Source organism: Physella acuta, unplaced genomic scaffold, assembly GCF_028476545.2.
Source record: "Physella acuta isolate Inbredline_101_S28 unplaced genomic scaffold, ASM2847654v3 ptg000312l, whole genome shotgun sequence".
Lineage (NCBI taxonomy): Eukaryota > Metazoa > Mollusca > Gastropoda > Physidae > Physella > Physella acuta.
Genome location: NW_026731831.1, coordinates 440,058 through 464,164, shown reverse-complemented (window position 1 = coordinate 464,164; position 24,107 = coordinate 440,058). Strand labels below are relative to the sequence as shown.

Here is a 24,107-nt window from a genome sequence, read left to right as displayed (position 1 = left end):
TGTCTGTCTATCTATCTGTGTATCTATCTATGTATCTGACAAGAACGCTATATAGAAAACACAAGCAAAATCAAAACTTTCATAGTAAAACGAAAACGAAATATGACGTCACATTTAGCATATAGAAGAAAATAGTATCCAGCCGGAGAGTGCACACAGTAATATGACGTCATTGATTCTCGAGTAAACATTGAATAAAAAGGCAATTTTGTCTAATCTAAGTTGTTTGCGTGAAGAGTTTCTTTCATACAATTCTTCGGGTAGGGTCGAAGCTCCACCCCCGGTAGCACGTCAATGCCGCCCCCCCTCCCCCCTCTCAAAAGAAATTTCTTCATCGATACTCTATAATAAAATTACCGCCTAATTAATGTGTCTAATCTAAAAAGTGGTTTGCTTGCAGTTTCTTTCATGCAAGTCTTTGGGTAGTGGCTAAGCGCGACGCCAATGTTTCTTTCAGACTTTTTCCTCCACGGAGAGGGGAACTTTTTCTAATCTAAAAAGTGTTTAGCGTGCACAGTTTTTTTCATGCATCTCTTCCGGTAGGGGCGAAGCCCCGCCAAGGTTCTTCCTTTAGTTTGCATGATCTACAAATGCGACTAGTGTTTCTTTCAGACTTTTTCCTTCCCGGCGAGGGATGGGAATACTTGAATTTTTTGGGGGGCGGGGGTAGAATTTTGTGGGAGGGGGCGGACACTGGAAACAGTATATAATTATATTTCGTTGAATGGGATGGTAGACAAGTTTTGGGGTGTGTGTGTGTGGGGGGGGGGGAGGGGAAGTGGCGGAGCCCCCTCCTCCCAAGTAGAGTTGCCTGAAAGAAACTCTAAATGCGACATGTCATGAATGAGATTAGTTGCATGGTTTAGGAATACGCCTATGACTATATTTTGTATAAATTAAAGTACCGATTCTGGATAAAAATCCGTTTTCAATGTCATTTAAATTGAATTAAGGTGGTGATTTTGGTTTTGGTTTTAGATTAGAGAAAATAGACAGCACTATCAACCTAGCGCTTTCTCAACGGGCGATTTTTCTCGTAGATTAATAATATTCCTCAATATTATACACATTTTTTTGCGTTTACTTGGTGCGCATTTGTTTTTTACGAGATTCTATTCTATTTTTTTTTAAGTTTAAGTAATTAAAAGTTGATTAACAATATTGTCTATATCCCGAGTTGCCATCCCCCATAGAGATATATAAGAATATTTGACAAAGTTTAGGGGAGATCACTCACGGTTTATTTCCTTAAGTATAAAATAGGTAATTTTGCATCAACTTTTCAGCGATTTCCGGTAACCGCAGGTGGAACTTATACTTCTTTTGGTTTTCAAAAGCCTGTAACTTTAGTACCGTTTCAGATAGATAAGCGAAATTCCACATATATAAATAAAAATCTAATTCTCTGCTTTCTGTCAATTTTTTTAGTAATTTCGTTTAACTGTACTAGTACTTTACGCTATATTGATTTCTCCAAAAAAAAAAAGCATGTGAATTTATAAAGTACTAATATTCCACACTATTATTTACATATTGATTGCTGTTCAGTTGATGCGCAATTATCTTTTCTACGAACATTCTATTTATTTTTAAAAGTTTAAGCAATTAAAAATTGATTAAAAAATTATGTCTATGCATCGAGTTGATATTCCCCCGATGTCTCATATAAGAATATTCGCAAAGGTTTTCGGGAGATAACTCCCTCTTTTTTTTCTTGGTCTGTTGTGTTTACTTTTCTGCTTTTTCTTTAGTCTTAATGATCTACTGTTTAAAATTGTTAAAATCGTATTACTTTTCAGAAATGTCTCCAGGCCATGGTTGTCAGTCGGGCTGGTATGGTCCTGATTGTGTATACAGTAAGTATTAGGCGTTGGTATTTCAAATAAATTAAGATATAAACAAGAATTAAAAAAAAATAACCAGTATGCGCATATTTATATTTACACATTTTTCAATGTACGCAGTTCTGAAGTTGAGTGCTTTTCTTTTATTACGCAGTTACCTCATCTCATATTTTTTATGTGCGTAATTTACTGTTAGAGCATTTTTCCTTTTCGCATTTTCTCGTTACGCTATATTCAGAAACCGACTTATCCATCCCCATGTGTGTATTTAAACCAATTTTAATAGCTCAATATGTGCAGACGATTCTCAATAAATGTAGATAAAAAATAAGCTAAGTAACATTAAGCTAAAATAAATTCCCCATATATCACTAACCCATTACTTTAAGACAAAAATGTGCTATCACTGCAAGCTTAGAAAATTCGTAAAATTAAAATAAATTACCTAGCCACTCATATATACGTTATTTCTATTATGTTAACCTCTCATCCGTTCTTAAATCATTTTTTTTATTTGATCGATAGTTCATTGGTTATTGGGATATTCGTGTATTTATTAAAATTCACAATTATTATTTATAATTTTGTTGATTTAGGAGATCTTACATTTTCTGCAAATCAAACAATGCCCGCAAGTTTACTTAAAGCTGAAAGCTGTTCATACACAAATCATATTCTGATGAAGTTTATGGATGAGTTTTATTTTAAATCAGTTCTAATAAAATTCGAAGTCAAAAGTAAGTAATTTGATTTTTTATTGCGTTTACAAATTTGAGACTTGGATTTATGATAGACTTTAAATTTTATTTGTTATCATTCATTCATACCACATGGGTTAGTAAAGAGAAAAAAATACTTTTTAGAATGCTATAATTTATGTTTTTTTTTACGACCCGATTTTACACAACTTTCAAAAATGGCACTATTATATAATATTCCTGTTCTTTTTTATTTTCGTGTATACGAAGTTAAGAGGTATATTGTAATCGTACAAAAAAACGCAATCTTTTCATACGTCCATGAGTCTGAAAAAAATAATTTTGCAATTTTGTCCGTATGTCTCTGCATGTGTATGTGTGTATGTATGTGTGTCTGTCTGTCAAGTCAACACGATAACTTGAGTACGTTATCGCGAGGTTTTTGAAATTATTTGTATATATATATATATATATATATATATATATATATATATATATATATATATATATATATATATATATATATATATATATATATATATATATATGGTTCTATGACAAATGATCTCAGGACAAATTATCTCTGACAAAATATCTCAGACAAAATTTCTCAAGGACAAAAGATACCAGGACAAAATAAATCAGGACAAATGAAATCATGGACAAATGATCTCAGACAAAATATCTCACAGCAAAATTTTAATAATATGTACGATGATTTTAGTTGATTTGAAATTTGTTTTATTGACTGTCAAAATGGTTTCGTTTCCTTTTTAAGCATAATAATGATTTTCTTAAACTTAACAAGGCATCAAAATATTTATTAAATTTAATCTTTGTAATAGCATTTAATTCGAAAAAGTAAAAATTAAAACCAACTCATGAAATGCATAATAAATAAATAAATGATAATGTATAACACAAATAAAGTAACGGTAGCTAAATAACATTGTTGTTCAAAACACGCGAAATGTGTTCATATAGTAAAACTATTGTTTTTATTGCATCAGCAACACAAACATAACGCTTACGTTTCTATACCGGCAGGTACATTGTTATGATCGCACCTCTCCATTATAATGTAATGTTACAATATATTGTGAGAACTCTTGCTTGACATGTCCTAAATTCACATTTCCAAATCTCTGTGACTGCTGCTCCAATTCTGACTTTTATAAACATAAATTCACCAGAAACTAATGTCACACGAAGGTGTGACCATAATTATTGACGCATAATTATTGACTTTAGATGCTAGTTGTATTATAGAGGGCGGATGTCTTTTCATTAAGGCATGTCTGCCATCAAAGCGGGCGACCAACTTGATACGAATGTGTGTCTTTATTGTTATTTAATTCCCTTTGATCTAGTTTCGTCCACCTGACATGGTCTCATGTTTGACAAGCTCACCTACGTTGTCTATCGAAAAATTTCTATAATCTTTACATACTATATCAGTAATCTTAATTTTAAATGGTTTAGTGCAATATATATTTTGTCCTAGTATCTTTTGTCCGTGAGATCATTTGTCCTTGAGATAATTTGTCCTCAGATCATTTGTCCTGAGATCATTAGTCCGTGAGATATTTTGTCTGAGATATGTTGTCTAAGATCATTTGTCCTGTCATATATATATATATATATATATATATATATATATATATATATATATATATATATATATATATATATATATGTGTGTGTGTGTGTATTTTGTCAAATTTGTAGTTCTGTTTGTAACCTGAAGTAGCCATTATTATTTTATTTTATCAAAAGCCTATAACTTGAGTACTGTTTGAGATAGTTAAAAAAATAAAATTTACGTAAAAGATCTAATTTTCTGCCTTCGGTAAAAATTTTAGTAATTTTCGTTGAACGGAAGTAGTAATTAACGCTATTTCCGATTTCTCAAAAAACGCCTATAAATTTATAAAGTACTAATTATATTCTGCACTATTATTAACATATTGTTTACCGTTCACTTGTGAGCAATTTTTTTTCTACCACATTCTATTATGTTATTAAAATGTTTTAAAAATCACGTCTATATCCAGAGTTGCCATTCACCGTAGTGTTAAATAGGAATTTTCGAGAAAGTTTAGGGGAGATCACACCTGGCTATATTTTTTCAATATTTAAAAAATTTACAATAGAGTTGCGTAACTAGAAAATTATTGCATACCTAATGAACATGATTACGTGAGTATTATTGTGCGGAATGGTTGATTAAGACAGCCTACTCATATGGACGCAATTTTAATCAGTTCATGAATAAATGTTTTGGAATAATGAGATCAAATTTAGTGCTATAATGCATTGTCTTCATTTTTTGGCCTACTTGCCAGATTTGAACTGAATCTGTCAGTTGGAGGTGCTCGAAATTTCACTCGAGCGTTTTGATCTATGACGACAGACTGACAACAGATTGACAGACCGTCGACAGACTGACAGAGGAAGGAAGTTAAACAAGAGCTTGTAACAATTCTATAAATTTCTAATTATGTACATTTTTTAAATATAAATATAAAGAAAAGTAAGGGGACCGTTATATATTGTATTATGCATTTAACTTTTGTATTGAAAATATTATCTTAGCGTTTATCCAATGTTAAATCAAAGATTTATATTTTTGAAATACCAAACAATTATTAGTATAATCTTTAAAACCTCTGCTTAACATAAAATTGTAATAAACTTCTGATTCTTTAGTCATTACTATTTTTTATTGTTTAAAAGCTTTTGACTTACTATATTTTAGGAAAAATAATCAATTTATCTATTATATTTACTTCGTTGGATGGAGTCGTAATAAAATGTGGAAAGCAAATGACCTACTGGATCGATAATTTCAATTTGGAGACAGAATGTGACACAGATTCATTTGTGACTGAAATTAACATAACATTGAACTCATTTGTCTCAGTTTGTGGCATAATAGTGAATGGCGGTAAGTGTTGCAATATATATATATATATATATATATATATATATATATATATATATATATATATATATATATATATATGTGTGTGTGTGTGTCTGTGTGTGTGTTTGTGTGTGTATATATAAATTAATATATATATATATATATATATATATATAATTATATATATATATATATATATATATATATATATATATATATATATGTGTGTGTGTGTGTGTGTGTGTTTGTGTGTTTGTGTATTTGTGTGTGTGTGGTAAACTACAATTTAGTTTAAATGAGCTTACATTTTAAACTTTAACACTTAACCAGGAAGAAATATTATTAAAGAGTCTAACATAGTAATTTATTCGAATGGGCAACGACTCCCATTAACTGCTGCTACACATTTGCAAGGAGTGTTTGATGATGACAAAGATGACATCGGTTGTTTCACCATTGTCGAACCGGGAAAAGAGTTCATTTGGGAATCAACGTTTGAATGGCCAAGAGTTATTTATCAAATTTTAATCTATAGTTCTGGTAAGAATTGTTAATTTGCCTGCTATTCTTAAAAAATAATAATTAGTTAATAATTTGTGTCAGCTAAAGTTATTAAAATATGTAAGATAGGAAGAAAAAAAATTAAATAAATAAAAGCTGTTTTTATTTCTAACGAAGTCGTTTATTTCTAGGAAATCGAATAACATCAATGCATACATTTAAAGTCGAGCTGTACAACGATGAAAACCATTTAGTTTTTACAACAAATATTGAGAGTTTTTTGCTGCCATATAAGATAAACATTCTAAAAAGTGGAAGGGTGATGAAACTATTGATCATTGCGAGCGACGTGATTTCATTGTGTGAATTAGAAGTTTTTGGTGGTAAATGTCTCATATTTCTTTTTGGTGTGAATATCCATTAAGTTTAGTTAGCTATTTTAGGCTCTTGTCTCGTAAATTAAAAAAAAATCCTATATTTTTCAAATTAAATGAATACGAAATTATTAAATTAAAAAAGCCTTACTTAAATAACTTCCAACGTTTCAAAGTATTATAACATATAATAAATCGGTCATTTATTTTCGATTGTTTAAAAATGCAATATTCACTTCTGTCATTGCAGTTAATGATTATTATTTGTTTCATAGACTGCACGACACGATATTATGGCCCAGACTGTGATCAAGTATGTTTAATGTCCTGCAAAAATAAAGACTGCCAGTTCACCGGTGTTTGCAAGTTGTGTGTACCTGGTCACACAGGGTCGTATTGTCTCGATTGTAAGTACCCAGCCTAATTTTTTATTTATCGTTTGATTTATTATCAGATACAAACATATTATATAGGCGAATATTTTCAAGTATGAAATAAATTTAAAAAGAAACCGTAAGGTCTGATTAAGCAATTAATATCAGTTACCTGAAATTGTCTTTTAAAAAAGTTCTAAATAAATGGGAAGATTAGATTCTATTACAAGGTTAATTTCTTGCATATCACTTAACCTTTATTGAGCAGATAAGATGGTATATATCAAGCGTACTTGTACTTTTGCATGTATGTGTGTACGTGCATATTTGCGTACGGTTGTATTTATATCTTCTACATATATTCTTATGCTTATGTCTGCGAATAAAATATGTAATGAAATTTTTTTTTAGTTAATTCAACGATCAGAACATCTAAAAAAAATGTGGAAAATGAAACTGAAGCTATTGTTTCACCGAAACAAAATTTACTTACATTGGATGAGCAAGTTTTCATAATTTTCAGTATATTTTTGGTATGCGTTTTGGTATTCATGCAAATCTGTTCAAGAAGGTAAATTTACTATTTAAATGTAATATTATAAAATATAAAACTTGATTTATTTCTAAGTATTGCCTTTATGAATGCGTTGCAGATTGATAACTGTCTCGCTTCTCTATCAATTAGTAGAAAAACACATTCAAATCCTGTTCAAGTAGAGTCTTCGTCCATTCAGAGGTAAAAAACTAGATTATTCTACAAGTAAATTGATACTGAACGTTTATAGAAAAGACGCCACACCGCATGCCGTTTTCAAGAATGAACACAAATACGTAACAGCTTAAAACTTTGGTTTCGGTATATTGTGTATTGAAACTTATCAATGTTTTTTTCTGTTTTTTTTCTGGTTACTACAGAATATAAAAAGCGCATTATTAAAAATGTAAAAACAACAAAAAGAACAAAAGAAAATCAAATTAAATATGATGTTTTTTCTATACTTTAAAGCTTCTTCTGTTTTTTCTGGTTATATTGAATAATTTGAAAACTTCCAAAAACATTACAAGTTTAGAATTAAATGTGTAATTTTTTCTTCACTTTAAGACTCATAAAGCGTCATTTTAAATCAGAAATTGAATAACACTACTAAGTATTTTTCTTTAAAAATCTCAGATTAAATACTCTCGGCTAAACTTAATTAAATACTGTAGTGATGAGGCTATCTAAATCACGAAATGAATATTTTTAGATAACAGTTATATAGGATTTTCACAATCTATAAATCATAACAGTTTTAATCAAAATGTTGGCATCGTAAACACTGTATATAACTAATTGCACTTTTTTAGAAGCATTGGTTTCAATAACTTTCTAATCAATTCGATTCGGTAACTGGTTATCTATTGTGTAGATAAAGTAGAGTTCATCTGCTTCAGTGAGCTCGAATAGAGTGTTGTCAGTCGGATGAACTGCATTTAGAGGAAGGTTTACTAAGGAACGTTCCAAGACTCGAGCCCAAAATAAAGACATTCGGGTTAACAATTACAATTACAATTACAATTACAATTACAATTACAATTACAATTACAATTACAATTACAATTACAATTACAATTACAATTACAATTACAATTACAATTACAATTACAATTACAATTACAATTACAATTACAATTACAATTACAATTACAATTACAATTACAATTACAATTACAATTACAATTACAATTACAATTACAATTACAATTACAATTACAATTACAATTACAATTACAATTACAATTACAATTACAATTACAATTACAACTACAACTACAATTACAATTACAATTACAATTACAATTACAATTACAATTACAATTACAATTACAATTACATTACCCATTACCCATTACCCATTACCCATTACCCATTACCCATTACCCATTACCCATTTCCCATTACCCATTACCCATTACCCATTACGAATTACCCATTACCCATTACCCATTACCCATTACCCATTACCCATTACCCATTACCCATTACCCATTACGCATTACCCATTACCCATTACCCATTACCCATTACCCATTACCCATTACCCATTACCCATTACCCATTACCCATTACCCATTACCCATTACCCATTACCCATTACCCATTACCCATTACCCATTACCCATTACCCATTACCCATTACCCATTACCCATTACCCATTACCCATTACCCATTACCCACTACCCACTACCCACTACCCACTACCCACTACCCATTACCCATTACCCACTACCCATTACCCATTACCCATCACCCGTCACCCATTAACTATTACCCATTACCCATTACCCATTACCCATTACCCATTACCAATTACCAATTACCAATTACCAAATTGCAGATGTATGAATTAGTATAGGAATGTAATGTGTAATAGTTTCAACTTTCGCAGATGTGTAACTTGTAACAAATGTCACATGAGGATACAGACAGCTTATGTAAAATAATATACAGCTTAATATTTTTTTCAACCTATTAAAATGACTGTATATTTATTTCTTTTTATGTTTAATTAAAATTTACAAATAAAATATGCATTGTTTCTTTCCTGTAAGAATATGGTAATCGAGTATTTTTTTTTCTACTTTGAAAGGAATGGTTAGCGTCTTGCTTAGCATTCACCATAATGTTGCCTTACTTCGTTTTCGATCAGCTATCTATTTATGTACTAAAACCACAAAGGCGTACACTTTACTATGCATAATAAAACCCAGTTTTTGAGCTTTGGGTCATCCATTACACTTTCAACAGCACAAACACTGTTATACTCATACTGTGCACTTATTTAAAAATGACTAATAATCTTGAAAGTAATTGAACGTTCTACAGTTAAAATCATATTACGTGCGCGCCAGAAAAATACAATATACAATGTAACATTGTATCTTAGGTGTAGTAATATTTTATGGAGGCGCTGATACTCCAAGTAATACACATAAGGGATAATACATATTACATCTCACTATACCCAATCTTCTGGCGGCATAAATGTGAATTAAAAAGAATAAAATGTCCTTATTACAAATGTGCTACAAGCGTAAACAGTTTTTCTTCCAGACTTTTTTCTCCGGGGGGGGGGGGGGGGGGCACTTGAAATTTTCGGGGGGGGGGGGGGGGGCGGTAGACTTTCTTCGGGGGGGGGGGCGGACACTGTTAAAAATATATATTTTCTATATAAATTATATAAATTTCATTTCGTTCGGGGGGGGGGGGCGGTAAACGAGATGCCTGGAAGAAACTCTGAGCGTAAATATTAATTGCATTAATAGCATTGGAGTGAGTTCTCTTACAATCATGTCAATTGTCATTGGATCAAGGGGTTTCTCTAAGCTTCTAAAAAGTGATTTAAAACATGTTCTTCACACGGACATTTTTGTGTTTTGTCTTTGGTGTTTGCATAAAATTTTATATTAACAAGTAGAATTTTTTTTTCTGTCTCAACAAAATAAACAAAAAAAAAAAATCAATTTTACTAACACTGGAAAAAGTATTTAACGGTAATGATTTTTTAATAGAAAATTTTTAAATAAAAAAAACGTTTTAATAACAAGCTTTTATGTACTAATGCACTAAAAAGTAGAAAATAAATTATAGACTACTATTTAAATACCTATTTAAAAAAGCGTGGTTCACTTTAGTATCTATTGGATACCTTTACTACTGTTTAGCTAGAGACCCACGCCTTTCTTTATATATATTTAAATAGTAGTCTAACATTTATTTTCTACTTTTTAGTGCATTAGTACATAAAAGCTTGTTATTTCAACGGTTTTTATGAAAAAAATTGTTTAGTACTTTACATGTTTTTATTTACAATAGAGATTCATGACTAAAACCATTGCGCGCCGATTGAACGTGATGACGCGTGTGGTGTGGTTCGATAGAAATGCCTACTGATTCAGTCCAAATTTTAATTAATTCATAAAAAAATAATTAGGCATCCAATTAAGTCAAATTTAATGTCAATTTGCATTGTCTTCATGTCTTGACCCACGTGCCAACTGTGAATGGTATATGACAAGTAGAAGTGTCCGAATTTTCGCTCCGCTGTTTCGATCTAGACAGACTGACGACATACTGACGACAGAAGAATTGAGTTAATAAACACTTGTAAGAAGAATGTGGAATTATGCGGCTATTAAGGCAGACTTATCATTGTTTAAACTTGCTATATTTGAATAATTACAATCCTTTCATAAAAAATAAACAGTGTAATAAATGCTATTGTTAGTCTTAATAAACTAGGATTCTGCTAAGGTCAATACAGAAAAGCGACTTCATTAGACTTGATATTCAGGTTCCAAAATTTTGTTGCCAGAATCCATACTTCCGGTTTGCTAGAAATAGTAAAAATAATCCGGGAGTGATCTCCCCTAAACTTTCTCGAATATTCTTATGTAAAATGACAGGGGATTGGAGCTCGGGCTATAGACATGATTTTTAATCCATTTTAAATACTTAAAGTTTTAAAAAAAATTCATAAAAAACGTTTTAATAACAAGCTTTTATGTAATGATGCACTAAAAAGTAGAAAATAAATTATAGACTACTATTTAAATAACTATAATGAAAAGCGTGGGTCACTTTAGTATCTATTGGATACCTTTACTAATGTTAAGGAAGACACCCACGCTTTTCTTTATAGTTATTTAAATAGTAGTCTATAATTTATTTTCTACTTTTTAGTGCATCATTACATAAAAGCTTGTTATTAAAACGTTTTTTATGAATTTTTTTTTCAGTACTTTACATGTTTTATCTACAATAGAGTTACATGACTAAAAACCATTGCGCGCCTACTGAATATCACGTTCAGTAGGCGCGCAATGGTTTTTGAACGCAGCCATTACGTGGTCGTGATGGCGCAGCTATTGATGACGCGTGTGGTGTGGTTGGCTAGACATGCCTACTAATTCGGTCCAAATTTTAATTAATTCATAAAAAATCAATTAGGCATCCAATTAAGTCAAATTTAGTTTCAGATTGCATTGTCTTCATGTCTTGACCCACGTGCCAACTGTGAATCGTGTCGGTCAAGTAGAACTGTCCGAATTTTCACTCCTGCGTTTCCGTCTAGACTGACGACAGACAGAGGAAGTGAGTTAAATAAAAGCTTGTAAAAATAGAATAAAATCTCGTAGACAAAAGAATTGCACACCAAGTGAACGCTAAATAAAAAAGTGCATAATAGTGCGCAATATTATTAGTACTTTAAAAATTTACATTAGTTTTTTGAGAAATCGGAATTACTACTTCCGGTCAACGGAAATTACTCAAATTTTGACAGAAGGTGCATAATTAGACTTTTTACTTACATGTGCAATTTCATTTATCTATCTGAAAAAGTACTCAAGTTATAGTCTTTTGAAAATTCAAAGTAGGAAAAGTACCACTTCCGGTTATCGGAAATCGCTCAAAAGTTGATACGGATCTACGATTTTGATAAAATACTTATATATGAAATTTCATCAACCTAGCTGTAACGGTACTCAAGTTATCGTGTTTACACACACACACATACACACACAGACACACAGACATACGGACAAGATTGCAAAATTATGTTTTTCCGTATCAGTGAGATGTAAAACGTCGAGATTTGTAAAAATCTCGATTTTTTTTTGCACGATTACAATACTTTCTCTATACTTCGTATATACGAGAAAGTAAAAAAAAACGGAAGTGGTTTTATGCTTGCTAGCTATTTAAACTTTGATTAAAAGAAAACTGCCTACTTCTTATTTGCAAGTAGCTGCATTGCCGAGTGGTATGCAATACATTCTTGAACTGATTTTTCGCAATTAGAGCAAATTTTAGATTATTCGTTTAGGAATAAGGGTTGTGTTTTATTAGTGCAATGTTTGAGATCTACTTTAACCAGAGTTTCTTCCAGCCATCTACCCCGCGAACGAAATGAAAATTATATAGAAAATATATACTTTTAACAGTGTCCGCCGTCCGCCCCGAAGAAAGTCTACCGCCCCCCCCCCCCTCCCCGAAAATTTCAAGTTCCCCCCCCCCCCAGAGAAAAAGTCGGGAAGAAACACTGACTTTAACGCTTAATTAGTGCTTAAGTGTCATCAGAAAAAAAAAGGTTATTCTAAAAGTAGAATTTAACGATTTTGTTTGAGAAATAGCTTTTTGTAGGCTGTATTACTATAACGTTGTAGAGCAGTGGTTCTTAACCTGGGTTCAATCAAACCCCAGGGTTTCGGTGAGTCAGTCTCAGTGGTACGGTGAGTGAGTCTCAGTTGTTCGGCGGAGGTCAAGACGCACGCCCGACTCATATGATTGAATTTTGTCAATGCGTGGGATAGAAGTATTATAAAGGGTTTGGGGAATGCACAAATGAAACTGGTGTGGGTTCGGTACCTCCAAAAAGGTTAAGCACCCCTGTTCCAGAGCCTCTCAACAGAGACATCACAACTCTCATTCTCTCAGACAGGTGTGATTTTTTCTGGAGCCGCCATTTGTAGATTTGTGGGCATTTTTCTTTGGACACTGCTGGGCAATTGGCTATTTGCACGGCGCTGTTTCAGCAACAGCACGGTCAAGAAAATGTGTATATGTAGTGGTAAGATGGAATTCTTTACAGAATTAACTTAACACCCCTGATAAACTAATACACATTTTAAACCAATATAAACAGTTCTATCTCTGAAGTAAAAGTAGAATGTAAACAAATACTCCCCAGGTAAACTAATACATATTTTAAACCAATATAAACAGTTCTATCTTTAAAGTAAAAGTAGAATGTAAACAAATACTCCCCAGGGTTTTTAATGTGTAGCGTGCTGAATGTTGGGATCTCATGTAAAAGTAGAATGTAAACAAATACTCCCCAGGGTTTTTAATGTGTAGCGGGCTGAATGTTGGCATCTCATTTTTCGACAACCAAAAGTAGAATGTAAACAAATACTCCCCAGGGTTTTTAATGTGTAGCGTGCTGAATGTTGGCATCTCATTTTTCGACAACCAAAAGTAGAATGTAAACAAATACTCCCCAGGGTTTTTAATGTATAGCGTGCTGAATTGTAAACAAATACTCGCCAGGGTTTTTAATGTGTAGCGTGCTGAATGTTGGGATCTCATGTAAAAGTAGAATGTAAACAAATACTCCCCAGGGTTTTTAATGTGTAGCGGGCTGAATGTTGGAATCTCATTTTTCGACAACCAAAAGTAGAATGTAAACAAATACTCCCCAGGGTTTTTAATGTGTAGCGTGCTGAATGTTGGGATCTCATTTTTCGACAACCAAAAGTAGAATGTAAACAAATACTCCACAGGGTTTTTAATGTGTAGCGTGCTGAATGTTGGGATCTCATGTAAAAGTAGAATGTAAACAAATACTCCCCAGGGTTTTTAATGTATAGCGTGCTGAATGTTGGGATCCAATTTTTCGACAACCAAAAGTAGAATGTAAACAAATACTCCCCAGGGTTTTTAATGTGTAGCGTGCTGAATGTTGGGATCTCATTTTTCGACAACCAAAAGTAGAATGTAAACAAATACTCCTCAGGGTTTTAAATGTGTAGCGTGCTGAATGTTGGAATCTCATTTTTCGACAACCAAAAGTAGAATGTAAACAAATACTCCCCAGGGTTTTTAATGTGTAGCGTGCTGAATGTTGGGATCTTATGTAAAAATAGAATGTAAACAAATACTCCCCAGGGTTTTTAATGTGTAGCGTGCTGAATGTTGGGATCTCATTTTTCGACAACCACAAGTAGAATGTAAACAAATACTCCTTAGGGTTTTTAATGTGTAGCGTGCTGAATGTTGGGATCTCATTTTTCGACAACTAAAAGTTGAATGAAAACAAATACTCCCCAGGGTTTTTAATGTGTAGCGTGCTGAATGTTGGGATCTCATTTTTCGACAACCAAAAGTAGAATGTAAACAAATACTCCCCAGGGTTTTTAATGTGTAGCGTGCTGAATGTTGGGATCTCATTTTTCGACAACCAAAAGTAGAATGTAAACAAATTCACCCCAGGGTTTTTAATGTGTAGCGTGCTGAATGTAAACAAATACTCCCCAGGTTTTTTAATGTGTAGCGTGCTGAATGTTGGAATCTCATTTTTCGACAAAAAGACCAAAGGTTTCGCCATAGCTCTGTTGATGGTTGACGTCATTTCTGGCAGCATTGATAACTGTTTTCTAGCGGGAGTACCGCTCGATATGGCACCCAGGTGAGTCATTATATGACCTTTTATATGCACTTATAACACACATTTTTACTAGTGTAAATCATGTGTCATGAATTTATGTTATTTCTTGGTGATGACATTTATTTATAACGGGTGAGTCATATATGCTTTGTACCTGTATTTATAACACATTGTGAATCACTTAGGTAAATGTAATTATCTTAATGTAATTATGACATCCGCTTTTGCTGATGTAATGTAATTATGGCACTCAGGTGAGTTATTAATGCGTTGGAGTACCTGACATTATAACGCGTCATATTTTCCTTGGTGTATTGTAATTATGACACTAAGGCAAAACGTTTGGGGTAGTAGCCAAACGATCTTCCATTGTTATAGTTATAATAGTAGCAAATTTAAGCAGATAATAAAATTGATTACCCTTATAAACCTGCTTTTTAACAGTAAATTTGTTCTTTATCATATTGTGATTTTATTTGAAGAACTATTTTTAAAAACTGTAATAAAAAATTATTGATTATGCGCTACGTTAAATTATTTTTTTTCAACTTATTCTGACATTCAGGTATGCAGGTGCTATAAACGGACTGAATTACTCATTTGGAATGTTGCTTGGAATATCAGCACCTTTGTGGGTAGCTAAAATAACTCCTAATGTAAGACTTGCTTATTTTATGCTTAATGGGATTCGACCTTTCGGCTCTCTCTCTTTCTTTCTCTCTCTCCCCAATCCCTCTCTCTTTCTCTCTCTCTCTCTCTCTCTCTCTCTCTCTCTCTCTCCCTCTTTTGTATACGGTCATTACAGATTCCAGCTGTTCTTATTTGACAGGATGACTGCACGAGTTTTAGGAATAGAGCATTATTTTACTTCTGTTTGCAGCCGCTAGAACCTTGATAGGAGTTCGGTGAGAGGAGAAAAAACTGTTCGGTCAGAGGATAGAAGCAGTTCGTACATGGGATAGGGGCAGTTCGTACATGGGATAGGGGCAGTTCGTATAGGGGATAGGGGCAGTTCGGCCAGTGTTGGGGGGGGGGGTGACAAGGTCGGTAAGGTTTGGAGTTCGATCAAAGGAAAGTGGGCGGTCGTTGAGTGGAGATGGACATTTCCATGCTTACAAGGGGAGCACTACCACATGAGCACTTCGTCACCTTATTGGGCCTTCTATTGTGCGTTTACGATTTATCATTAAATGAATTTTTATCATTGTCGATTTCTGGGTTGGATTTAGAAAACTAAAATCTATATAACAAAATGGCCGACAGTCTTCTGACAATATAATGCGTTTCTGCAGACTCAAATGTACAAAAATGGTTTTTTTATAACTTCAGTCGTTTGTGCTTTAAGTTAGCACGTGTGTATCTATACCTTTGAACGAAAGAAATCAATTTTGAGGGTCAAGTGATTGACCAATCAAAATCTTCAAATCATAATATATTTCTTATATTTTTATTTTCAGAACACTTATGAAGAATGGCGCTTGGTATGGCTAGTCAATGCAGTGGCGTATGGTTTGGCGTCGGGTGTCTTTGCCCTTCTAGGCCAGGCGAGGTTGTTGTCGTGGTCTGTGGATAAGCCGCCAACACCTGCAAACCCTGCCACACCTACAGCAAATACCACATCTGCTGTGTATGAATCACCTGCAAAAGTCTACACACCCGCCATACATTACATACCTGAAGAACCTGACACACCTACAAGCACTGACACATCTACAACCAGTGAAATACATGTAACCTATGACATACCTATTACACCTGACCTACCTGTAACACTGGACACATCCGCAGCAAATACCACAGCTGTTCTGTTGGAATCACCAATACCACTCTACGTATCTACAACCCCTGATATACTTGAGACAACTGCAGCAAATACCACAGCTGTTCTGTTGGAATCACCAATACCACACTACGCATCTACAACCCCTGATACACTTGAGACAACTGCAGCAAATACCACAGCTTTACCACTCTACGTATTAGCAACCCCTGGTACACTTGAGACAACTGCAGCAAATACCACAGCTGTTCTGTTGGAATCACTTGTACCACTTCACTCATCTACAACCCCTGATATACTTGAGACAACTGCAGCAAATACCACAGCTGTACCACTCTATGCATCAGCAGCCCCTGATACACTTGAGACCACTGCAGCAAATACCACAGCTGTTCTGTTGGAATCACTTGTACCACTTCACTCATCTACAACCCCTGATACACTTGAGGCTACTGCAGCAAATACCACAGCTGTACCACTCTATGCATCAGCAGCCCCTGATACACTTGAGACAACTGCAGCAAATACCACAGCTGTTAAGTTGGACACACCTGTAACACCAGACACACTTGCAACTCGCGACACTACAACACACGCAATATTTGACACACATGCAAATCCTGACACTTTTGACACATCTACACTTGAGACTTACAATCAGTGACACTCCTACAACACCTGAAATACCTTCAACAACTGACGAACAACTACCTCACATTGTGTCTGCAATGCATCTGCTAACACCACATACGTGACTGAGCTTTCCCTAGAATGGGGCAGGTGTTAAAGTATCGTCTAGTTCATCTTTATTGTTAAGTTTAAACAATGTATCATTTGAAGCTTATCTATATATAATTTACTTGTAAATCAAATAAATTAATGGATAGTTTAAAAAAAACGTAAGTTTTAAATCCAACCACCTTCCCCCCCCCTCCCATCGCCACCACAACCCACACTCATTAATAAAAAAAAATTGGGGGATGGCGGCGGAATAAAAACAATAACTTTGTTAAAAAAAAACTTCCAAACAATTCAACAAATTGCATGTTCATGTTTGAGTTTTATCAAGTTTATTTTGACTAAGGCTTTATTGAATATCAGCAACTTAATTCTGCAGTTTCATATAGGTAACAGAAAAATGTTCAACAATGTTTCAAATATACAATGAAAACAAGAAAGTAAACAGTGAAATAAATACAGCGTTTACAATGTTTGATAACAATTATTGATTTTAAAAAATAGTCGATCAATACCTGTAATTCCTTGATTGGCAAAGTATCAAAGTCTTCTTCACGTTATAATTTTAAAAAACTTTATCACGCAATGCTAAATTATTTTTCAGATACGTTTCAGTTTATTCACATTGTCATTTGCAATTAATTATTATTACAAATATGGTACACATTGATTTGTATTCCATGTGCAGAATATTGAAGTATTTTAAAATATATTGGTCACTCGGGAATTTATTTTTGAGCATTTTAATGAATAACAAGTTAATTATTATTGCTAAAAATATAAATGTTCTTTTTTTCTAACTTATAAACTATTAAATGAGTTATTGTAATTGTCAAGTTTAGCACAGAGGCGTCACGAGGCGGGGGCGGGGGGTGCGGACCGCATCGAGTGACACCATTTAGGGGGGTGACACCACGGCGTAAGTTGCAAAATATATAGAAGAAATATACTTTTTGGCAGTTCAATTAATGATTAATTAGAGTTAATCAACCTATATTAATAACTGACTATAAATAAACATCTTTATTATTAACTGTGCTCACTTTAAAACTATAACCCAAGGGTGGGGGATGGGGGTGGGGGAAGAGTGTAACATCAACTACACACTTTACAGTGTAAAAAAGGTTTTGTTGAGTACTTTGAATAACCAATAAGTCAATCAACGACCGGGAAAGCGGTGACACCGATATCTAATAATTTACGATTAAAACGATACTTTTTGCACATGAATATATATATATATATATATATATATATATATATATATATATATATATATATATATATATATATATATATATATATATATATATTCGGAGGGGGGTGACACCCGACCTAGCGACGCCACTAGTTTAGCATCATCCAATCACAAAAAAGGGGCTATAATTTAATATGGCAAGGATTTTTTAAAACTGTGTACAGTCACAAAAAATATTGACCCGTAAAATTAATTCACGGATCCACAAATTAAAAGTACACAAAAATATAAATTTTTGCAGTGTTACATATTTGTGCAAATTTGGGCATACGGCACTCGTTCAAAGGGCTTTAGTGGAAACATACTGTACCAATTAACTTGTAGAAGCGTAAAGATGTGAAAAGTATGAATCCAATACACAAGCATCAGACACTTGTCAGTAAAATCCAAAGAGTACTTGTTCATTAAAGCAATAATGATTAAACATGTAGTTTTTTAGCTTTCAGTGGACGGAGATTCTGCTTGACCAGGATTTGAATGTGTTCTTCTGTCAAAAGATAGAGAAGCGAGACAGTTATCAATCTGCAACGCTTTCATAAAGGCAACACTTAGAAATAAATCAGGTTTTATATTTTATAATATTAAATTTGAATAGTAAGTTTACCTTCTTGAATAGATTTGCATGAATACCAAAACGCATACCAAAAATATACTGATAATTATGAAAACTTGCTCATCCGATGTAAGTAAATTTTTTTCCGGTGGAACAATAGCTTCAGTTTCATTTTCCACAATTTTTTTAGATGTTCTGATCGTTGAATTAACTAAAAAAAATCATTACATACTTTATTCGCAGACATATGCATAAGAATATATGTAGAATATATAAATACAACCGTACGCAAATATGCACGTACACACATACATGCAAAAGTACAAGTACGCTTGATATATACCATCTTATCTGCTCAATAAAGGTTAAGTGCTTTGCAAGAAATTAACCTTGTAATAGAATCTAATCTTCCCATTTATTTAGAACTTTTTTAAAAGACAATATATTTCAGGTAACTGATATTAATTGCTTAATCAGACCCTAACGGTTTTTTTAAATTTATTTCATACATGAAAATATACACCGATATAATATTTTTGTATCTGATAATAAATCAAACGATAACTACAAATTTGGCTTGATACTTACAATCGAGACAAAACGCCCCTGTGTGACCAGGTACACACAACTTGCAAACACCGGTGAACTGGCAGTCTTTATTTTCGCAGGTCATCAAACATACTTGATCACAGTTAGGGCCGTAATATCGTGTCGTGCAGTCTATGAAACAAATAATAATCATTAACTGAAATGACAGAAGTGAATATTGCATTTTTAAACAATCGAAAATAAATGACCGATATTATTATTTAAGTAAGGTTTTTTTTTAAATGTAATAATTTCATATTTACTTAATTTGAAAAATATAGGATTTTTTTAATTTACGAGACAAAAGCCCAAAAATAGCTAACTAAACTTAATGGATATTCACACCAAATAGATATATGACACATTTACCACCAAAAACTTGTAATTCACACAATGAAATCACGTCGCTCGCAATGATCAATAGTTTCATCACCCTTCCACTTTTTAGAATGTTTATCTTATATGGCAGCAAAAAACTCTCAATATTTGTTGTAAAAACTAAATGGTTTTCATCGTTGTACAGCTCGACTTTAAATGTATGCATTGATGTTAATCGATTTCCTAGAAATAAACGACTTCATTAGAAATAAAAACAACTTTTATTTATTTAATTTTTTTCTTCCTATCTTACATATTTTAATAACTTTAGGTTATACAAATTGTTTACTAATTATTATTTTTCAAGAATAGCAGGCAAATTAACAATTCTTACCAGAACTATAGATTAAAATTTGATAAATAACTCTTGGCCATTCAAACGTTGATTCCCAAATAAATTTTTTTTCCCGGTTCGACAATGGTGAAACAACCGATGTCATCTTTGTCATCATCAAACACTCCTTGCAAATGTGTAGCAGCAGTTAATGGAAGTCGTTGGCCATTCGAATAAATTACTATGTTAGACTCTTTAATAATATTTCTTCCTGGTTAAGTGTTAAAGTTTAAAATATAAGCTCATTTAAACTAAATTGTAGTTTACCAAACACACACAAACACACACACACAAACACATACACACACACACACACACACATATATATATATATATATATATATATATATATATATATATATATATATATATATATATATATATATGTAACTAGGGGAAGTTACCAGAGACATAAGAACGCAGTACAGCGCTGTCAACTTTGACACGACTGATGTAATAACGCAGGTGTTGGCTGATAACGATCAGAAAGCCAAGGCGTAGTATCTTGGGAAGCGATACGAGAAGAACGCAATACGGTCTGTCAACTTTGATGTGACAGGATGCAGATGGCTTATTAAATCGGACTGTACGACAGAAGCGGCGTAATTAACATTCTGATGCAACGATTAGAATCGAGTACGATTACGATTATGATAGAACCGAATACGATTACGAATACGAAGGGGATATATAGGAAGGCGACGGCTGAGCTCGGTGGGCTCTCTCTCTCGATCAGTCAGTCAGTGTGGCAGTATCAAGTTGGTTATTGAACGGGTTAGCCGTATTGTGTTAAGAAGGACGATAGACATGTGCATTCAGTTATGTGAAGACTAGTGAGGACTGTTGGGGGTCAGTTGATTCAGACTATTATTGTGAAGCATTCCTTTTGATTCATTATATTATTGTGAAGCATTTCTTTGATTCATGTAATAAAAGGATCAATAGCGAACCTGCATCTTCGAGTATCTATACTGTGGTCGATGTTGTGTAGAATGAGTGGTTAGACTCGGTAACATTTGGCGTTGTCGAGCAGAACTCGTTAACATTTGGCACTACAGGCAAATAGTCTCGTTACATATATATATATATATATATATATATATATATATATATATATATATATATATATATATATATATATATATATATATATATATATATATATATATTAAAAGATATTGCATTGCAACACTTACCGCCATTCACTATTATGCCACAAACTGAGACAAATGAGTTCAATGTTATGTTAATTTCAGTCACAAATGAATCTGTGTCACATTCTGTCTCCAAATTGAAATTATCGATCCAGTAGGTCAATTGCTTTCCACATTTTATTATGACTCCATCCAACGAAGTAAATATAATAGATAAATTGATTATTTTTCCTAAAATATAGTAAGTCAAAAGCTTTTAAACAATAAAAAATAGTAATGACTAAAGAATCAGAAGTTTATTACAATTTTATGTTAAGCAGAGTTTTTAAAGATTATACTAATAATTGTTTGGTATTTCAAAAATATGAATCTTTGATTTAACATTGGATAAACGCTAAGATAATATTTTCAATACAAAAGTTAAATGCATAATACAATATCTAACGGTCCCCTTACTTTTCTTTATATTTATATTTTAAAAATGTACATCGACGGTCTGTCAATATGTTGTCAGTCTGTCGTCATAGATCAAAACGCTCGAATGAAATTTCGAGCACCTCTAACTGACAGATTCAGTTCAAATCTGGCAAGTAGGCCAAAAAATGAAGACAATGCATTATAGCACTAAATTTGATCTCATTATTCCAAAACATTTATTCATGAACTGATTAAAATTGCGTCCATATGAGTAGGCTGTCTTAATCAACCATTCCGCACAATAATACTCACGTAATCATGTTCATTAGGTATGCAATAATTTTCTAGTTACGCAACTCTATTGTAAATTTTTTAAATATTGAAAAAATATAACCAGGTGTGATCTCCCCTAAATTTTCTCGAAAATTCCTATTTAACACTACGGTGAATGGCAACTCTGGATATAGACGTGATTTTTTAAACATTTTAATAACATAATAGAATGTGGTAGAAAAAAAGTTGCTCACAAGCGAACGGTAAACAATATGTGAATAATAGTGCAAAATATTATTAGTACTTTATAAATTTATATGCGTTTTTTGAGAAATCGGAAATAGCGTAAATTACTACTTCCGTTCAACGAAAATTACTAAACTTTTTACCGAAGGCAGAAAATTAGATCTTTTACGTAAAAATAAAATAATAATGGCTACTTCAGGTTACAATTCAGAAAACACTGAAAACTTGATAAAGACCTACAAATTTGACAAAATACATACATATATATATATATATATATATATATATATATATATATATATATATATATATATATATGTATGTATATATGTATATATATATATATATATATATATATATATATATATATATATATATATATATATATATATATATATATATATATATATGACATGACAAATGATCTTAGACAACATATCTCAGACAAAATATCTCACGGACTAATGATCTCAGGACAAATGATCTGAGGAGAAATGATCTCAAGGACAAATGATCTCACGGACAAAAGATACCAGGACAAAATATATATTGCACTAAACTATTTAAAATTAATATTACTGATATAGTATGTAAAGATTAAAGAAATTTTTCGATAGATAACGTAGGTGAGCTTGTCAAACATGAGACAATCCTACCATGTCAGGTGGACGAAACTTAATCAAAGGGAATTAAATAACAATAAAGACACACATTCGTATCAAGTTGGTTCCCAGCTTTGATGGCAGACATGCCTTAATGAAAAGACATCCGCCCTCTATAATACAACTAGCATCTAAAGTCAATAATTATGCGTTGGTCACACCTTCGTGATCAAGTGGAAAATTCTTATTGAAACAACAGTATTAGTTGGATGACCCAGCTATGGCTTCTTTCGTTACCTCGCAGAAAGTGTATAGGACATTAGTTTCTGGTGAATTTATGTTTATAAAAGCCAGAACCGGAGCAGCACGCACAGAGATTTGGAAATGTGAATTTAAGACATGTCAAGCAAGAGTTCACATAATACATGATTACATAGTAATGGAGAGGTGCGATCATAACAATATACCTGCCGGTATAGAAACGTAAGCGTTATGTTTGTGTAGCTGATGCAATAAAAACAATAGTTTTACTATAGGAACACATTTCGCGTGTTTTGAACAGCAATGTTACTTAGCTAACGTTACTTTATTTGTGTTATACATCATCATTTATTATGCATTTCATAAGATTGTTTTAATTTTAACTTTTTTGAATCAAATGCTATTACAAAGAGTAAATTAAATAAATATTTTGATGCTTTGTTAAGTTTAAGAAAATTATTTTATTTACAATTATTATGCGTAAAAAAAGGAAACAAAACCATATTGACAGTCAATAAAAAAAATTCAAATCAACTAAAATCATCGTACATATTATTAAAATTTTGCTGTGAGATATTTTGTCTGAGATATTTTGTCTGA

General features: G+C 32.5%; 1 protein-coding gene across 2 annotated transcripts; it reads left to right on the top strand.

Annotated features, from left to right (window-relative positions):
- Positions 1-2,501: 2,501 nt before the first annotated feature.
- LOC131940230 (uncharacterized) lies at positions 2,502-7,638 on the top strand. Of its 2 annotated transcripts, none has more exons than XM_059298859.1 (7): positions 2,502-2,581; positions 5,301-5,489; positions 5,883-6,008; positions 6,161-6,352; positions 6,619-6,750; positions 7,129-7,288; positions 7,371-7,638. In XM_059298859.1, exons 1-7 carry the CDS (start codon positions 2,524-2,526, stop codon positions 7,432-7,434), a joined length of 921 nt encoding a protein of 306 aa, XP_059154842.1. In that variant the 5' UTR covers positions 2,502-2,523; the 3' UTR covers positions 7,435-7,638. The 2 variants fall into 2 exon arrangements, with proteins under 2 accessions (XP_059154842.1, XP_059154841.1); XM_059298858.1 differs by having other exon boundaries at positions 5,799-6,008.
- Positions 7,639-24,107: the final 16,469 nt, after the last annotated feature.

Bases quoted from the DNA above. Each gene is read 5' to 3' on its own strand.
- LOC131940230 (XM_059298858.1), top strand. From the start codon at position 2,524: ATGAAGTTTATGGATGAGTTTTATTTTAAATCAGTTCTAATAAAATTC. The intron at 5,490-5,798 runs GTAAGTGTTGCA...ACACTTAACCAG, and splicing joins TGGCATAATAGTGAATGGCG to GAAGAAATATTATTAAAGAG. The intron at 6,009-6,160 runs GTAAGAATTGTT...GTTTATTTCTAG, and splicing joins AATTTTAATCTATAGTTCTG to GAAATCGAATAACATCAATG.